This window comes from Seriola lalandi, unplaced genomic scaffold, assembly GCF_002814215.2.
Source record: "Seriola lalandi dorsalis isolate HSWRI2012SDOR001 ecotype SW California unplaced genomic scaffold, Sedor1 jcf7180002054883, whole genome shotgun sequence".
NCBI lineage: Eukaryota > Metazoa > Chordata > Actinopteri > Carangiformes > Carangidae > Seriola > Seriola lalandi.
This window is the reverse complement of record NW_019525658.1, coordinates 1,644,326-1,658,460: the sequence shown is the minus strand read 5'-3', so window position 1 is coordinate 1,658,460 and position 14,135 is coordinate 1,644,326. Positions and strand designations below refer to the sequence as shown.

Here is a 14,135-nt window from a genome sequence, read left to right as displayed (position 1 = left end):
ACAGCTAGGTGGAGTTCACGTTTTCTTCGCGTCTGCGACACAAACACACACACACACACACACACACACACACCACACCCACCCTGTCACCTTCTTATCTTGATAAACTTGCCAGATGAATGGCACAGATAAATAATATATTTTATTCTTCATATAATTAATGCAACAGCAGCACCAGCAGAATTTTCATTCAACTTGCATGTGACCCTGACAGAGATAGACATGTCTCCTGCAGCTCTCTGTGTTGGTTTTACAGCACTGGGGAGATAATCTCCGTTTGGAAATGTTTCAAATTTGCACTAAAGCCTCTGAAAGCTGTTTAAATAAGCACAACATCTGGACTGAAATCTTCCCTGTGCCCAAAATTGAAATTATAACAGTTATTCTGAGTTACAAATGTTTTCCACAGACAGTCATTTAAATGAGGTAAAATTAACTAATGAATGAATGAATGAATTATTAATAAATTGATTGAGAATATCATCAGAATATCCCAGATATACCATAAGTACCACAGGTCACAACGGAACCATAAACTGAAGAACACAGGCTGTGTTCATTAATTTCATGTTTGTTTTTAGGGGCACAACATTATGGTGTCAGAGGTACAGCACTCGGATGCTTCAGTAGCTACATGTAAGACAGGAAGCAGTATGTATATATCAACCATTATACATGCTGCTGCTTTTTATTCTGTATAGAAATGATTTTGTGACCTCCTCCAGCACCCTACATAAGGTTTTATTTGCAGATCACTCAGAGATTTATGTGCACTACAAAATAACCTAAATGAGGAACTGGTTAAGGTGGATACGTGGTTTAAATGCAATAATATATCATTTAATATAAGCAAGACAAACGTCATTGTTTTCGTTCCAACAGAGGTCAATATAATGTTGAACATGTTCGTATTAGAATAAATGGTCAAGAAACTGAGAGAGGGAAGTCCACCGAATTCCTGAGGGATCACACTGATGAATTTTTGAACTTTAAGGTCAATATCAATGAGTTGATGAAAAAGTCCAAATATGTTGGTTTATTTTCTAATTTGAGGCATTTTCTACAAACATTATATCAGCCCTTATGTGAGCCTCATTAAATAACTGTAATATTATATGGTGTAATACTTATCCTTGTGGTACGTTCCCAGAAAGAGTTTAGGGATAGAGGGAAGTAACAGTGAAAAAGAACAGGAACCAGATTCTAGTAATAAATAAGGAGGAGTTTTGTTCACAGCACGGGAAAACTGTAACGATATATATATATATCACTATCTGACGTAACGACAACCACAGCTCTCTCTCTCTCTCTCTCTCTCTCTCTCTCTCTCTCGGCACAAATGGCGCACAATGGCCCCGACCAAGCCTCCTCCTACAGCATTTAAAGCCCCAGTTCCTGATTGGGGAACAGGGACAGCCGTGCCACATCACCTGCTGGAGGAGAGGGGAGGGCAGAGCAGGTCATACCAACACACACAGAGACACTATAACACAGAGGCACGCAACACTAGTTATCAGGAGAACCTACAGATTGAACAGAAAAAAGTCATATGTATAATATCATGGTCTGCAGTAAACGCTCCCACTGACGCTGTTTTCCACTGTTACAGTTTCTTGAAGCTTACTGAATGTGATATCTTTCACCGTGCTTGTATAATGTATCATGTTGTATTTAACCTAAATGACCTTATTCCAATGAACTTGAAACATGAACTTAAATGAATGAGCCTCGTAACACTCTAAAAAGTCACTATCTCTATCTGCTCTTCAAAAGAACTTAAAGCAGCAGTTGCTACTAAAATATGTTTAAACTCGCCTAAATCCTGAAAGGCTGGGGTCTTCAGAACTGCTTACTGTACTGAGCATTTATTTTAGCATTATTTCTATCTACCATTTATTGCTGATCTTGCCTAGCAAATAGATATAAGGACTGATGGGACAGATGTTCTCGACCATTTAGTAATTCTTTTTAGGCTTTTAGGTTTTAGCATTCAGGTATTTTGTGGCTGAAGTTGTATTTTGTACATGCCGTGACTGGGCCCCTACTCACAAGCTTTTGAAGCTTACGTCCCATTTTCACCCATATTGTCATGTTTGTATACTTGTTTTCTATTTTTATTCATGATTTTGTCTATTTTCCTCTGAGAATTTCTTTTTTTTTGGATTTCTCCATGGTTAGTTTACCAAGGGCATGGGTCAGAGACTCAAGACTAGCCCCCTGCAGGGAGAGGCGCCAGGCTGTGGATGTAGTAGGAGGTAACACATACATGTCACAGTATCACCTCAAACTCCAAGATAAAAATAAATGCATAAAAATAAAATAAAAAAAATTAATTATAAATAAATATTTACTTCCATGTTATTTTTTGTCAAAGCTTCAGGGAGCCACCAAGGCTGAAGAGCCGCATGTTGATGATGATGATGATGATGATGATGATGACAGCTCAACATGAAGACACATACAACCAGCACAGAGCACAAGCATTACTACAATAACATCTATCTGCTGTCAGCTTGCTGCCAGCAGCTTTGTGAGGCTGTACTTAGGCTGATAACAGGCTCACAGTGACAATGCTAAGATGCTCATTTTAAGCAGGTATATTTTTGCCATGTTCACCATTTTATTTTAGCTTGTTAGCATGCCAACATTTGCTAATTCTCACTAATAGGATGATGAGTTTTCCCAGCATTAGGTCATAAATCACCTGATGATTGCACCACTGTAAAACTGTTTTAACTTCAGTTTAAAATGATGCCTGTTTCGTTAGGCATTTATGGGTAAGTTTGATATTAGCAATATTAGCAATATTAGCCATATTAGCAATATTAGCGATGTTAGCGCTCCACTGGGGGAGCCATCAGAGAAACCCGTTGTGTTGTGAGAATTTACAGCTCGTGTTGTCAAATTGATGAAGATGTTTTCTGACTTTGTGTTTTGTTAAGTTGCAGTGTGCTGAGACCAGGAACACACTGGACAGACTCTACGTCTCATCTGGCCTGGGATTGCGACATGGTCCTGGAGGAGGAGCTGGAACACATTGCTGGCGAGAGAAACGTCTTGACGCCCTTGCTCGTAACCTGCTGCCACACCAGATAAGCAGCAGAATATGGATGGATGGCTAGATATATTATTTATTTAGATAACAGTTATTATTAATTCTATTTTAAAAATTTAAAAAATTTTTCACACCATGATGATCATCATTTTGGACTTCAGGGGCTCTGTAGAATCCTTTATTTATTTTTTGGTGGCTATAAGAAGTCAAGTTTGATTATACTGACTGTAAAAGAACATGCACACCTGAACTAGTTGACATTGAAGTTTATGCAGTGCCCTTGGACTCTGCAGTAAACTGCTGTATTTGACACTGTCTCTCTGCGGTCTGTAGCAAAATGGACTGTAAAACTGACATTTTGTAAAATAATCGGCGCCAACCTATTTGCTCTTTTCTTTCTCCTGCTTCTCCATCATGTGGCTATGATGTGGGTTCTAAAGATCTACAAGAAGACGCTAACTTCAGACAGAAAATGTGTTATCTGCTATCTTGTAATAAACATCTCAGACACACTACATGCCCAAAAGTATGTGGACACTGGAACATTCCCAAACCATGGGCATTAATATAAGCTGCCATAACAGACTCGCACTCTTCTGGTTTTTAGCTCTCCTTCAGATCTTAAAATCTTGCAGCAGGGATTTGCTCCCATTCAGCCACAAAAATATTACTGACTTCTCACACTGATCCCGGTCTGGCTCAGCATTCATCTGAAAAGTGTGGAATAGGTCAGGGCTCTATCCAGGCCAGTTTATTTCTTCTACACCAGCTTTATGGAGCTGGCTTTGAGGACAGGGACATTGTCATGTTGAAACAGGAAAGGGCCAAACACAGACGTGGAGGCACATTGTTGTGTAAAAATATTCCTGCCCATATTATATGTACATATATTTGTGTGTAACCAAAAACAGCTTTAATACTGGTTATTGGAACACAGAAAGCCTTCATGCGATGCAAACATCAGCATGCACTCACCAGTCACTTTATTAAGAACACCTGTACACCCGTTTATGAAATTATCCCATCAGCCAATCAGTACAGTGCATACAATCAATACAGGCCAGGAGCTTCAGTTCATGTACGCATCAAACATCAGAATGAGGAAAAATGTGATCTCGGTTACTTTGACCGTGGTCATGGTGGCTGGTGTCAGAAAGGCTGGTTTGAAGTCTGAGTGTTTCTCAAACTGCTCATCTGGAATTTAAACACAGATGGTCGGGTCAGAGTCTGAATCCATGGACCCAACCTGCCTTGTGTCAACGGTCCAGGCTGGTGGTGGTGGTGGTGTTATGGTGTGGAGAATGTTTTCTGCATACCAATCAATAATGGTGTGAATGAATAATCTTTATATTGATATTTAAAGTGTGCTGGTTGATTCACAATGTCAACTTATGCATTGAGTACCATGCAATGAAAACATTATACCATAAAATTTGCAGTAGCTGCCGGTAACCTTTAAGCAGCACAGGGAATTCAATCCTCTTTTCCCTAGACTACATATGTTGACTGGTCTGCAACCCACAGCTCTTCAGCCCTTCTGCAGTGGCTCCCTGAAGCTTTGTTGCGCAGTGGACAATCTTTCAAAGGGAACACCTCTTATCTGATACTGTGACACTGAAATTAAAAAAAAGTTTTAATATTTCCTCAACTAAAATATCCTAAACATCCTACAGATCCTATGTCCACAGCCCAGCGCACTTCCCTGCAGGTGTAAAGGCAGGTGTATGTGGATCCAAGTACAGAGAGTCAGGCAGAAGTACAATGTCCGAAATCCAAATCTTTAATCCAAGAAACGTAGGTCAAAATACCAAAAGACAGTCAGACCAGGCAAAAAGGCAGATCAGGAAAAGGCAGAATCGAGGGTCACAAAAATACCAAAAACAGATCATACACAGGGAATCAAACAGGACTTAAACGCGAGAGAGCTTGAACACAAGGGTAACAAAGACAATCTGGCAAAGACATGAGAAATGAGGCGGGGGTTTAAATACACAGGAAACAAGACACAGGTGAAAGACATTAGGGCGGAGACAGCAATCAAAACAGGAGGGAAAAACCAGGAAGTAAAACAAACAGCAACACAACAGAACCAAGACTTCAAAATAAAACAGGAAATGCCAATAAAATGAATACAGATCCTGACAGCAGGTGATTAGTCTTGAGTTTCTGACCCCCGCCCTGGGTAAGTTAATCATGGATAAATCTAAAAAAAGAAAATTCCAAGAGGAAAATAAAGTGCTTAATTCTGTGTGGACAGATTCATTTGCTTTTACTGCCAACGATGCTGGCTTACCTGTATGCTTGATATAAGGTGAGAAATTAGCAAACAACAAAAAGTGGAATGTTGAGAGACATTTCCAGAACGAGCACACAGCATTTGCTGAAAAGTACCAAGCTGGAGCAGCGTGAAAAAGAGCAATTTCACATCTGTTGCTGATAGCTGAGCAGAGCAAATATATCATCATACTTTCAAGAAGTGGATCAAGTCTCCAAACTCAACTACTCCTGCTAGTTTTGTGCCAGCCCAGGAGATAGTAAGGCTTAGAAAGCCATTGACGGATGGAAAATACATGAAAGTATCGTTCATTAAAATGTCAGAGCAACCATTCATAATTAAAAATAAATCAATAAAATGTAAAAATAGATAAATAGAAACAAAATGTAACAGTTTTCTTTAATGTAGTTCTATAATTTTGTGAATGCAACATAAACTATAGTTCTTTGTAGGCACTATATATAGTATAACTATAAATAAAAGTTTATAGGCTGTGTTATCTTCATTTTAAGGGCCAAATATGTTTTGCAGCTCCAGACAAATTTTATTTGGTGGGAGAGTGGGCAAAAATGACTCTTTTGACAGTAAAGGTTGCCGACCCCTGGGCTAAGTCAGCAAAATATCCATTTATTTTTTTTAAAAGAGCTAAAAAGGTGAATTAAAAGTACATGATGATGTAGTTAATCAGTATTAAAAACTTACTTGGCACCAGGCCCATGCCTCGGACCACCTAAGGGATTGGCTTCTTCTAGGCTGATGCTAACTGAAACTAGCATTAAAACGTAACATTAATGTTGAGGTTTATTATTCATTTTCATGAATACAATTCCCTTAAATAGTGACTGGTCTTTATTTACATCAACTGTTTCTATTTTCCCTGTTAAAGTTACTATATTATGTTGTCAGTACAAACACAATACTTCCTGTATCCCTTTCAAATTAAAAACCCCCAAACATTTCAGTGGACAGAAATACTTCATTTCTTAACAAGGCTTTGCAAGCTGGAAGGTGTTGTGGAAAAGTCACTGACTTGCAAGGTTTCCAAACTGCACTTGAAATATGGCAACTGCCAACTTGTGGCGCTTGTACGTTAACTAATACAGTTTGGCTGAGACTTAAACACATTCTACAGGCACTGTGCCACTGTTGAAGATAGCATGATTACACTGTTGAATTTATTCAATGAAAGGGATGAAAATACACATTATGCTTAGTTGGGATGCAAATAATATGACAGCCATCAGGAGTTTGTCACCGTGGTTTTTCCCTGGTCATTATTTGGCACCAAACTTTATTAATTCATGTTGAGCACGTATTCAAGACCCGGGTTGTATTTGACTACTGGAAATTTATTGAGGAAATATGGTAGCCTAAAAAAAGATTATCTATGGCTGTGACATTCATCCTTTTACAACTGGCTACTAATTCACATATTATTCTACTACACCAGAGAGTAAGTGAAGGAGAGAGAGAGCATCACAGAGAGAGAGAGAGAAGGCAACGATCCCTCAGGGAAAGAATGGGAGAGAGAAGAGTCAAGTGTCTCTAACCTTTACCGAAGCATCATGATGTGGCACTCTCTAAATCATAGAGTTGAGCTGGCGTGGGTGACTGTGTCTCAGGTGTAGCAGGCATGAACCACTTCCAAACTATACACAGTAGTACCCTCTACAGCAGATCACCTCAAAAGCTTCACCTGGAACAAAGCAAAATAGGGTGCGTTCTGGATACACAGTGGGTGGCCAGCTTGTTCTGCACAGTGGGTGCAGTGTGGAACACACTTGGCATGTCAAGTGAACGTAAAACCCACAGTGACAGGAAAATGTATGATGGCTTGCAGAGAAAACTGTGCTCCAAGTAGTTCGTCAGCTTTTTGGCCATCATGTACAACATCCTAAACGAATTGGCTCTTCTGTCTGAGTGCTTACAAAAGCACAATATCGCCACCACATACATGGAAAAACTGATAAGGAGAAGCATACAAGTCATTGAACAAATCAAAGAATCACCAGGTACCAAAACTCTTGAGGCCAACATAGCAGCAGTCAGAGGTAGCCTGAGATGGTGGAGTTAATTGACAATGCCAAAATTGTGTGCATCAATTTGCAACAGTTTTTGCCAAGTGTAATTAGCAACATCTGGAATCAAATGTTCACCTTCCCTCAGAGACAATGATGTTCACTCACAGATGGAGTACACTCAGCTGCTTGAACAAACAAGAGTCCTGGACAGTGAATCCAGGCCAGACCCTCTACCTCCAGGATACAGAGAAAGTTGCAGTACTAACCTGTGTGTTAAATTCCACCCTCTTCATCCGTCCACTCTGAACGCATTCAGAGACTTGTCACTGATGAATTGTACCTTATTGGTTCCATGCAGAGGGTCTTCAGCCACACGAACTTGACGATAACATCCAACCGATCACAAATTCAAGTGTGCCATGTGTCATGTCAGGACTTGGCTGAGCAGCACCGAGCTGAGGACACTCAGACAAGGGTAGCAAAGGCAAACCAGTTGAACTGGTTCCCCTCTGGCAGTATTTGTGAAATATTTGCTGTATCCTGTGAAGTGTTCAGTGATTTTCTTTTTTTTTTTAAACAAGTATTCTGAACTGTGAGCACTAACTAGTTTGAGTAGACCAGTCATTCATCCTGTGTTTATACACTGCACAAACACTTAATCATCATAGTATGACACCAAGTCAGTTAAACAACAGGGATATCAATCTGTCCATTTAGGAAGCTCAAGTGATTGTGGTTTTGCATGTGGTGGCCACAGACAGTTGCTCTCTCCTGATCCTTCCTGACTGATTCTTCTCTAGTTTTGTGTTTTGCTAGACTCCTTGTCACTGCTGGTGCAGTGGGCCCTGGGTTCCTCCAGGTGCAGGACAACATCTGGCCTCATGAGCCCAAAGTGTGTAGGCAGTTCCTGAATGATGAAGGCACCGATGCCATTGACTGGCCCTCATACAGGTCCGTGGGGGCCATACACACTACTGAGTCACATTATGAGTTGCTGTGATGAAATTCACACAAGTTGGATCAGCCTGTGATTTCAAGCACATCTACTCTTACTTCCTGACTGAGACATCTGGATCAGGCCTTGAGCCCCGCCCACCACCTGCTGGCTCCAGGTGGACAGGTGAAAGAGCAGCGAGTATGAAGATGGTTAGAGGAGGAAACATCAGAGAAACTCAGTCAGAACCCAGACTCAGATGAGGAGTCTGTTGAGACCAGAATCAGAGACTAGCAGACGGATCAGAACGGTTAGCATAGTTAGCATCTTTTATTTGTTTATGTTGTTTGTTAGCGTGTAACTGGCAGCGTATGAGACAGTGTTAGTGGTTGTACTAATGCTAGCTCTCTCTGTCTGTACCGACAAGGTTTCAGGTTTATTTAGCCCCTCCCACTGTCCCCACAAGTTGACAGGATTGGTTCCTTAGGTTTGTGATGTATGAAACCCTGGCTGTCTGAATCTGTTTTTATGAGACTGTCATTGGTTCACTGCAGTTCAAGGTGGAAACACTCAGTCATAGTGTTGATGATTATTTCACTCATCATGTATCATATATATCATATATTATAAAACTAGAATTACTGCCTCCCGGTGTTTTTGCAGAACATTATGATGTCATAGTGAAGTTGACCATTGACCATTTAGATGTAAAATGTCATCACTTCATTTTATCCTTGTAGACATTTGAGTTAAATTGTGTCATAATTAGCGTATGAATTTGTGAGTTATGGCCAAAAACATGTTTTGTGAGGTCACAGTGACCTTGAACCTTGATCTTCGTCCACCAAAATCTGAACAGTTCATCTTTGAGTCTTTTTTCCCACATCATGATGCATCTCTACCATTAAACAAATTAATATGTTCATCTCCACAGTATTTTTTGTGGGACTCCATGTATTTAACAACCAGTTTACATTCTGACAAACAACCAGTACAGAGTGGGTACAGAGTGGGTACAAAGTTGGTCTTTTACAGGCTGATTCCAGTAAACAGACTCAATATGTGAATTTGAATACTTTCAGCCCAGTAAATAGATAAATAAAGGCTTTAGTATTTTTCCAAGAGTTTACTTTTGACAGTATGGAGAAGGCAGGAAACATAATTTACAGCAAATACTGCATAACCATTAATGGATTTTTTTTGAAAGAATATTAAAAATTTAAAAATAATAATAATAATTTTTTTAATCGACCTGTTTGGTGTCTAGTCAAAATATTCTGGCTTTTGCTTTGAAAGGGCAGATCGGAAGTGCTGGTTTTCATTACTCTGGCTCGCTTCACGTGATGCTGTTCCCGCTGGTACCTGCTCCAACTCAGTACAGTCATACGGAATAAAGCTAATCAGACACCGGGGAAACGCTGGCCGGTGATGGACCGACACACGGAGAATGACAGACGGAATACAAACAGTGTCGTTACGCTTTTTACTGTCATTGTGGCCTAATTCTACCAGCACCTGTCTCCGCTCATAATCTTTCTTCTTCTCCAACAAACTGTGGAGACAAGCGTCATATTATTTGTTATTAGTGAAGGCCGACACATCTCAGCGCAGGAACAGAGCAGGCACATGGATGCCCGGGGATGGGATAGAGATTCTCCGGTTATTTAAACCTCGTCACAGGCCACCGCCTGTATGCTAATGTGGTAAAATTAGGACACACTGGAGCAGAAGTGGGAGGCAAAATGGGATTTCTGCACCAGCTCCATCTCCTGCTGTGGAAGAACATCTCTCTGAAGAGGCGGGGGCCGGTAAGACATCTGTTCATATGACAGTCTGTGAAATGCTTTAAAGTCGTGTGTGGTTGTCCGTCTATGGAGAGCAGACGGGCGTCGGTTCAGCTGCTCCGCTGCTGCTGCATCGTCCACAGCCGTTATTTGGGCTAATTCTCCCAGTACCTGTCTCTGCAAATGTTCCCATCACACATTAGAATAACACTGCAGTGAGCTTCAGAGGGAACGTGATAATGATGTCCACACTGGTTCACTGGCAGGGTGTTGTTGGGAGACTGCTTTTTCTGATTGTGCTTATTCTGTCAAACAGGTTGTTGTTAGTGGACAAACAACAGTTTAATAACAGCCTGAATGTGGAATAGGCCTATGCAGTGAATATGAGCCCAGGATGTGTTGTCATGAGCTCAAGTTTTTATTTTATTCTGTCCACAAGCTGCAGATAATTTGAAGGGCCTGGTGTTGCTATCATAGATATGCTAAAGTCATTTGAAATGATTCATACTAACCTCAAAACATCTATAACATTGTTCAATTGTCAGACTTGATGGAAAGAATTCTGGAGAGAGAGCATATAAATGTAGTGATGTGTGACTAATTTTGAAGGGGATTAGGAATATTATACATATGTTTTTGCTTGTTGCCACTTCAGTTCTGACTGAAGGATTTAAGTTATAATCACAGAGGATAATAATACATTGTTTTTAGAGCGAATGATCATTTGACAGTATCTGTTGTCTAACCACGTCAAATCAAATGTATTTATTAGGGGTATGAATCACCAGAGGCCTCATGATATATCATCATTATACTTAAGCCTTTCTACAACATTATTGCTATTTTAAACATTTAGTGATATGCTGACATATCATAACATATATTGTGATTTATTATTGCGATTTATTCATAGTTTTTCAACATGTGTTTATCTAACAAGATAAAGTTCATAAAATGTTTGTATGACAGTCTGTGTGTGAACGACTGTACTATTACAGGTATATTGAACAATGTAACTTGTCCAGCAAAAGTTAGCAGCTCCTTCAGAAACTGGGAAATTTGAAAGCAAATTAATGTTAAATTGAAATGAAATAAAACAAAAAAAACAAAACAAAAAAAAACATAGTCTTACATTAAACAAATAATGTTAAATTGAAATGAATTAAAATGTGTAGTCTAAATAAAATGTGCTATTGTTTGCTGCTGGCCTTGGGACATTTGGACAGTGAAGGACAGAGAGGAGCCCATGCTCTGAGGTCAGGGTGCTCCTCTCTGCTGTGATGGTGTCTCTAGACTCACCCTCAGCTGAGGCACTAATACCTGGGATACAAAGGTACCTGTTTTTCAGTTTGTCCAGAGAAGGCCAGACTTGCTCATGTGACTTACACCAGAGTAGTGGGTGCTCTGTGAGTGACAGTGGTGTGACTTCTGGGTATCTTCTAACCTCCTCCTCTGCAGCAGTGGCAGATGAAGATTTTGGTGGGGCAAGCCATCATTAGACATCACATATGGCACTCAGATATTAAAGGACAATGCAGGATGAAAATATATCATACATCATGTTGATGCTCTTGTTTCTCTCCAGTCACCAGATTTTCAACTTTGTAGCAAAACTGCCATTTGTTGTAAAGTCTTTCAAATCAGCTGGAAGTGCGTTCCTGTAATGTGATGCTTGGAGAGAGAAGGGCAATAGTCACTTAGGTGACCAGGTAAATTAGGCAGTCATGTCTATCAGCAGGTCTAGTGTGCCTACTTCCTTGACAAAAAACAGTCAAAATGGAAGGACCAAGACTATTCAGTATTTAAAAAAACTAGTCTGGCATCTGCATATTTTACCAAATTGTTCCACATTAAAAATTCATATTTTAAATATGCTGCAAGCGTCAGTTAAAGCTCATTTGCGCTCATTACTGTAATTGATATAGTGATTTGTTTAAGTATTCGCTGCTGCAAAAAGTAAAATTATTGCTGTCATGCATTAGCAGTCAACTGTCTCCATATGGTTCATCGTAACATCATTAATCTCTTGATTGTGTGTGATTGTGTGTGTGCAATTCATCAGCAATTATAAAGATGAGAGGCGAATGACAGTACAGCAATTCTCAAAGGTTAGGTTGTGACACTAGCTGTAAATTTTACAGACAACATCCATCCAGTGACATCGTTTCCATTATGACTCACTGTATTCTGCCATTGTTAGGCTGACAACACACTGAATAAGTAATGATTTGTTTTACTGCAGACTAGGGATGTTTTTTTTCTTACTTATAGGTGACGCTCGTTAACCAACCATTACCTGACAAGATTAAAATGTACTATTTAGAATAGATGAGTGTCTGTAACCCATTAAAAATACCAATACACAGGGGTTAAAGTGGACCAGAATGATCAGGAGTGTGAGATAGACAGACAAAGACACACACACACGCACACAAACACACACACACACACACACACACACACACACACACACACACACAGGAAAGCCACTCCTGTCAGATCATCACAAAGGATGATGGTCCTTTTAACTTCATTGTTGCAAAAGAAGCGAAACCCACATTCATGAGGTCATTACTATTATCTATGTGAGAGCAGAGGAGCAGAATCACTGAGTAATGTGTGTGAACAGCCAGACTACTGCTCACACGACAGAGTTGGACTGACGTTAAACCTCAAAATAGAATAAACGGGCCGACCTCAGTCCTCGGCAGAGGATCGTTACGACAGATGCTAACGATGTCCCAGGATATTTAACTGTTGAACTGATAGTATCAATCAATCATTAAGCCGTTAGGACAGAACAAAACAACAGTTTCAAAATAAAAGCCCTAGAAAGATAATATACTATAAAGCCATATGGAAAAGTTTTGTGCCCCCCCCCCATTGGTAATTGACAAACTAGTTCAACATAAATATCTATCAAGTTTTGTGACAATTGGGCAAACTGACTGATTTATGACAAAGTTTGCACCAGGCTCATGTACAGGCTCCTTATTCCGCCATTTCTAAATAGTTTCACACACGTGGTTCGATATTATGAAACATATCCTGTGAGTTTTGTGATAATCTGACAAGCAATTTCTCATTAATGACCGCATGTCATCTGCTGCAGTATTTATGAATACATTTGGCACACCTTATTTTTCACTAGGCACTTCTGCAATCTACTTGATTGGCTTAAATGATTGATAAGTGATTCAAAAACATGTAGCTAGGAGAATGTGACTCCTGAAACTGACACGACCAGGTGAAGAGAAGACTTATCCCTGAACAGTGTTGTTACAGAGTGGAGCTTCCTCCCTCATTGATGAGCCTTGGCCAAAGTGCAGAAACCAGCTTGCAGAAAGCACACAAACATGACAAAATGACAAAAACATAAACAGACTTAAAAAATGCAGCAGACATGAAATGTTGATTATGTATCTGGAACATTGATATAGAAACAGCTGTAGCCTTTTAAAATTGGCACACCTTATTTTTCTCCAATGTTCCAATGTTCTCCAAATCTGGATTAAATGTGAAGATAATGATTCCCAAGTATTTCAACTCGTGTACGACCTCAAGGTCGAAACTCAAGGTCAATATCCAAATTTGCCCTTTTTTTTCAAAAACATAGCACAGTCTTCTTGACAATAAGATAAACTTGATTAGTCCTAGGGGGTAATTTAAAAGGCACAGAGATTAGACATTAAATAAAACACACAAATGCACAACAAAGAACACAAGCAGTGCAGGACAAACTGTACACATTAAGGAAAGACAATTTGAAATATGAGCCAGTGCAGCCTGTTGTTTATCCGTCACACTGTTCTTAGTTCTGCACTGTCCAGGCTGAACTTTTCTCTATAACTACTATTAACTACAAATTTATACAGAGGAAAGTGACAAAAAGCACCACAGTTTAAAGTGCTGATTGTTCTTTTTGACGTGTTCTCCTCGGTTTGTTCTCCTCTGTTTGCTACATGATTCTTGTGAAGTGTGACACCGTATCCGACGGTGTCTCCAGGCGTGTTCTGGTGGGTCAGTCCAAGTCAAAAGTTTGGGCTGACTTTTATTCCCACTCCAT

General features: G+C 39.8%; 1 protein-coding gene across 1 annotated transcript in view; it reads left to right on the top strand.

The window, feature by feature from the left end:
* The first annotated feature begins 9,659 nt into the window (after positions 1 to 9,659).
* The window catches only part of abca2 (ATP-binding cassette, sub-family A (ABC1), member 2), a 104,297-nt gene continuing 99,821 nt past the window's right edge, over positions 9,660 to 14,135 (top strand). The window contains exon 1 of the mRNA XM_087171613.1: positions 9,660 to 10,093. Coding sequence (XP_087027739.1) covers positions 10,028 to 10,093 — 66 coding nt within the window. The 5' untranslated portion in view covers positions 9,660 to 10,027. The remainder of the gene's footprint in view (positions 10,094 to 14,135) is intronic.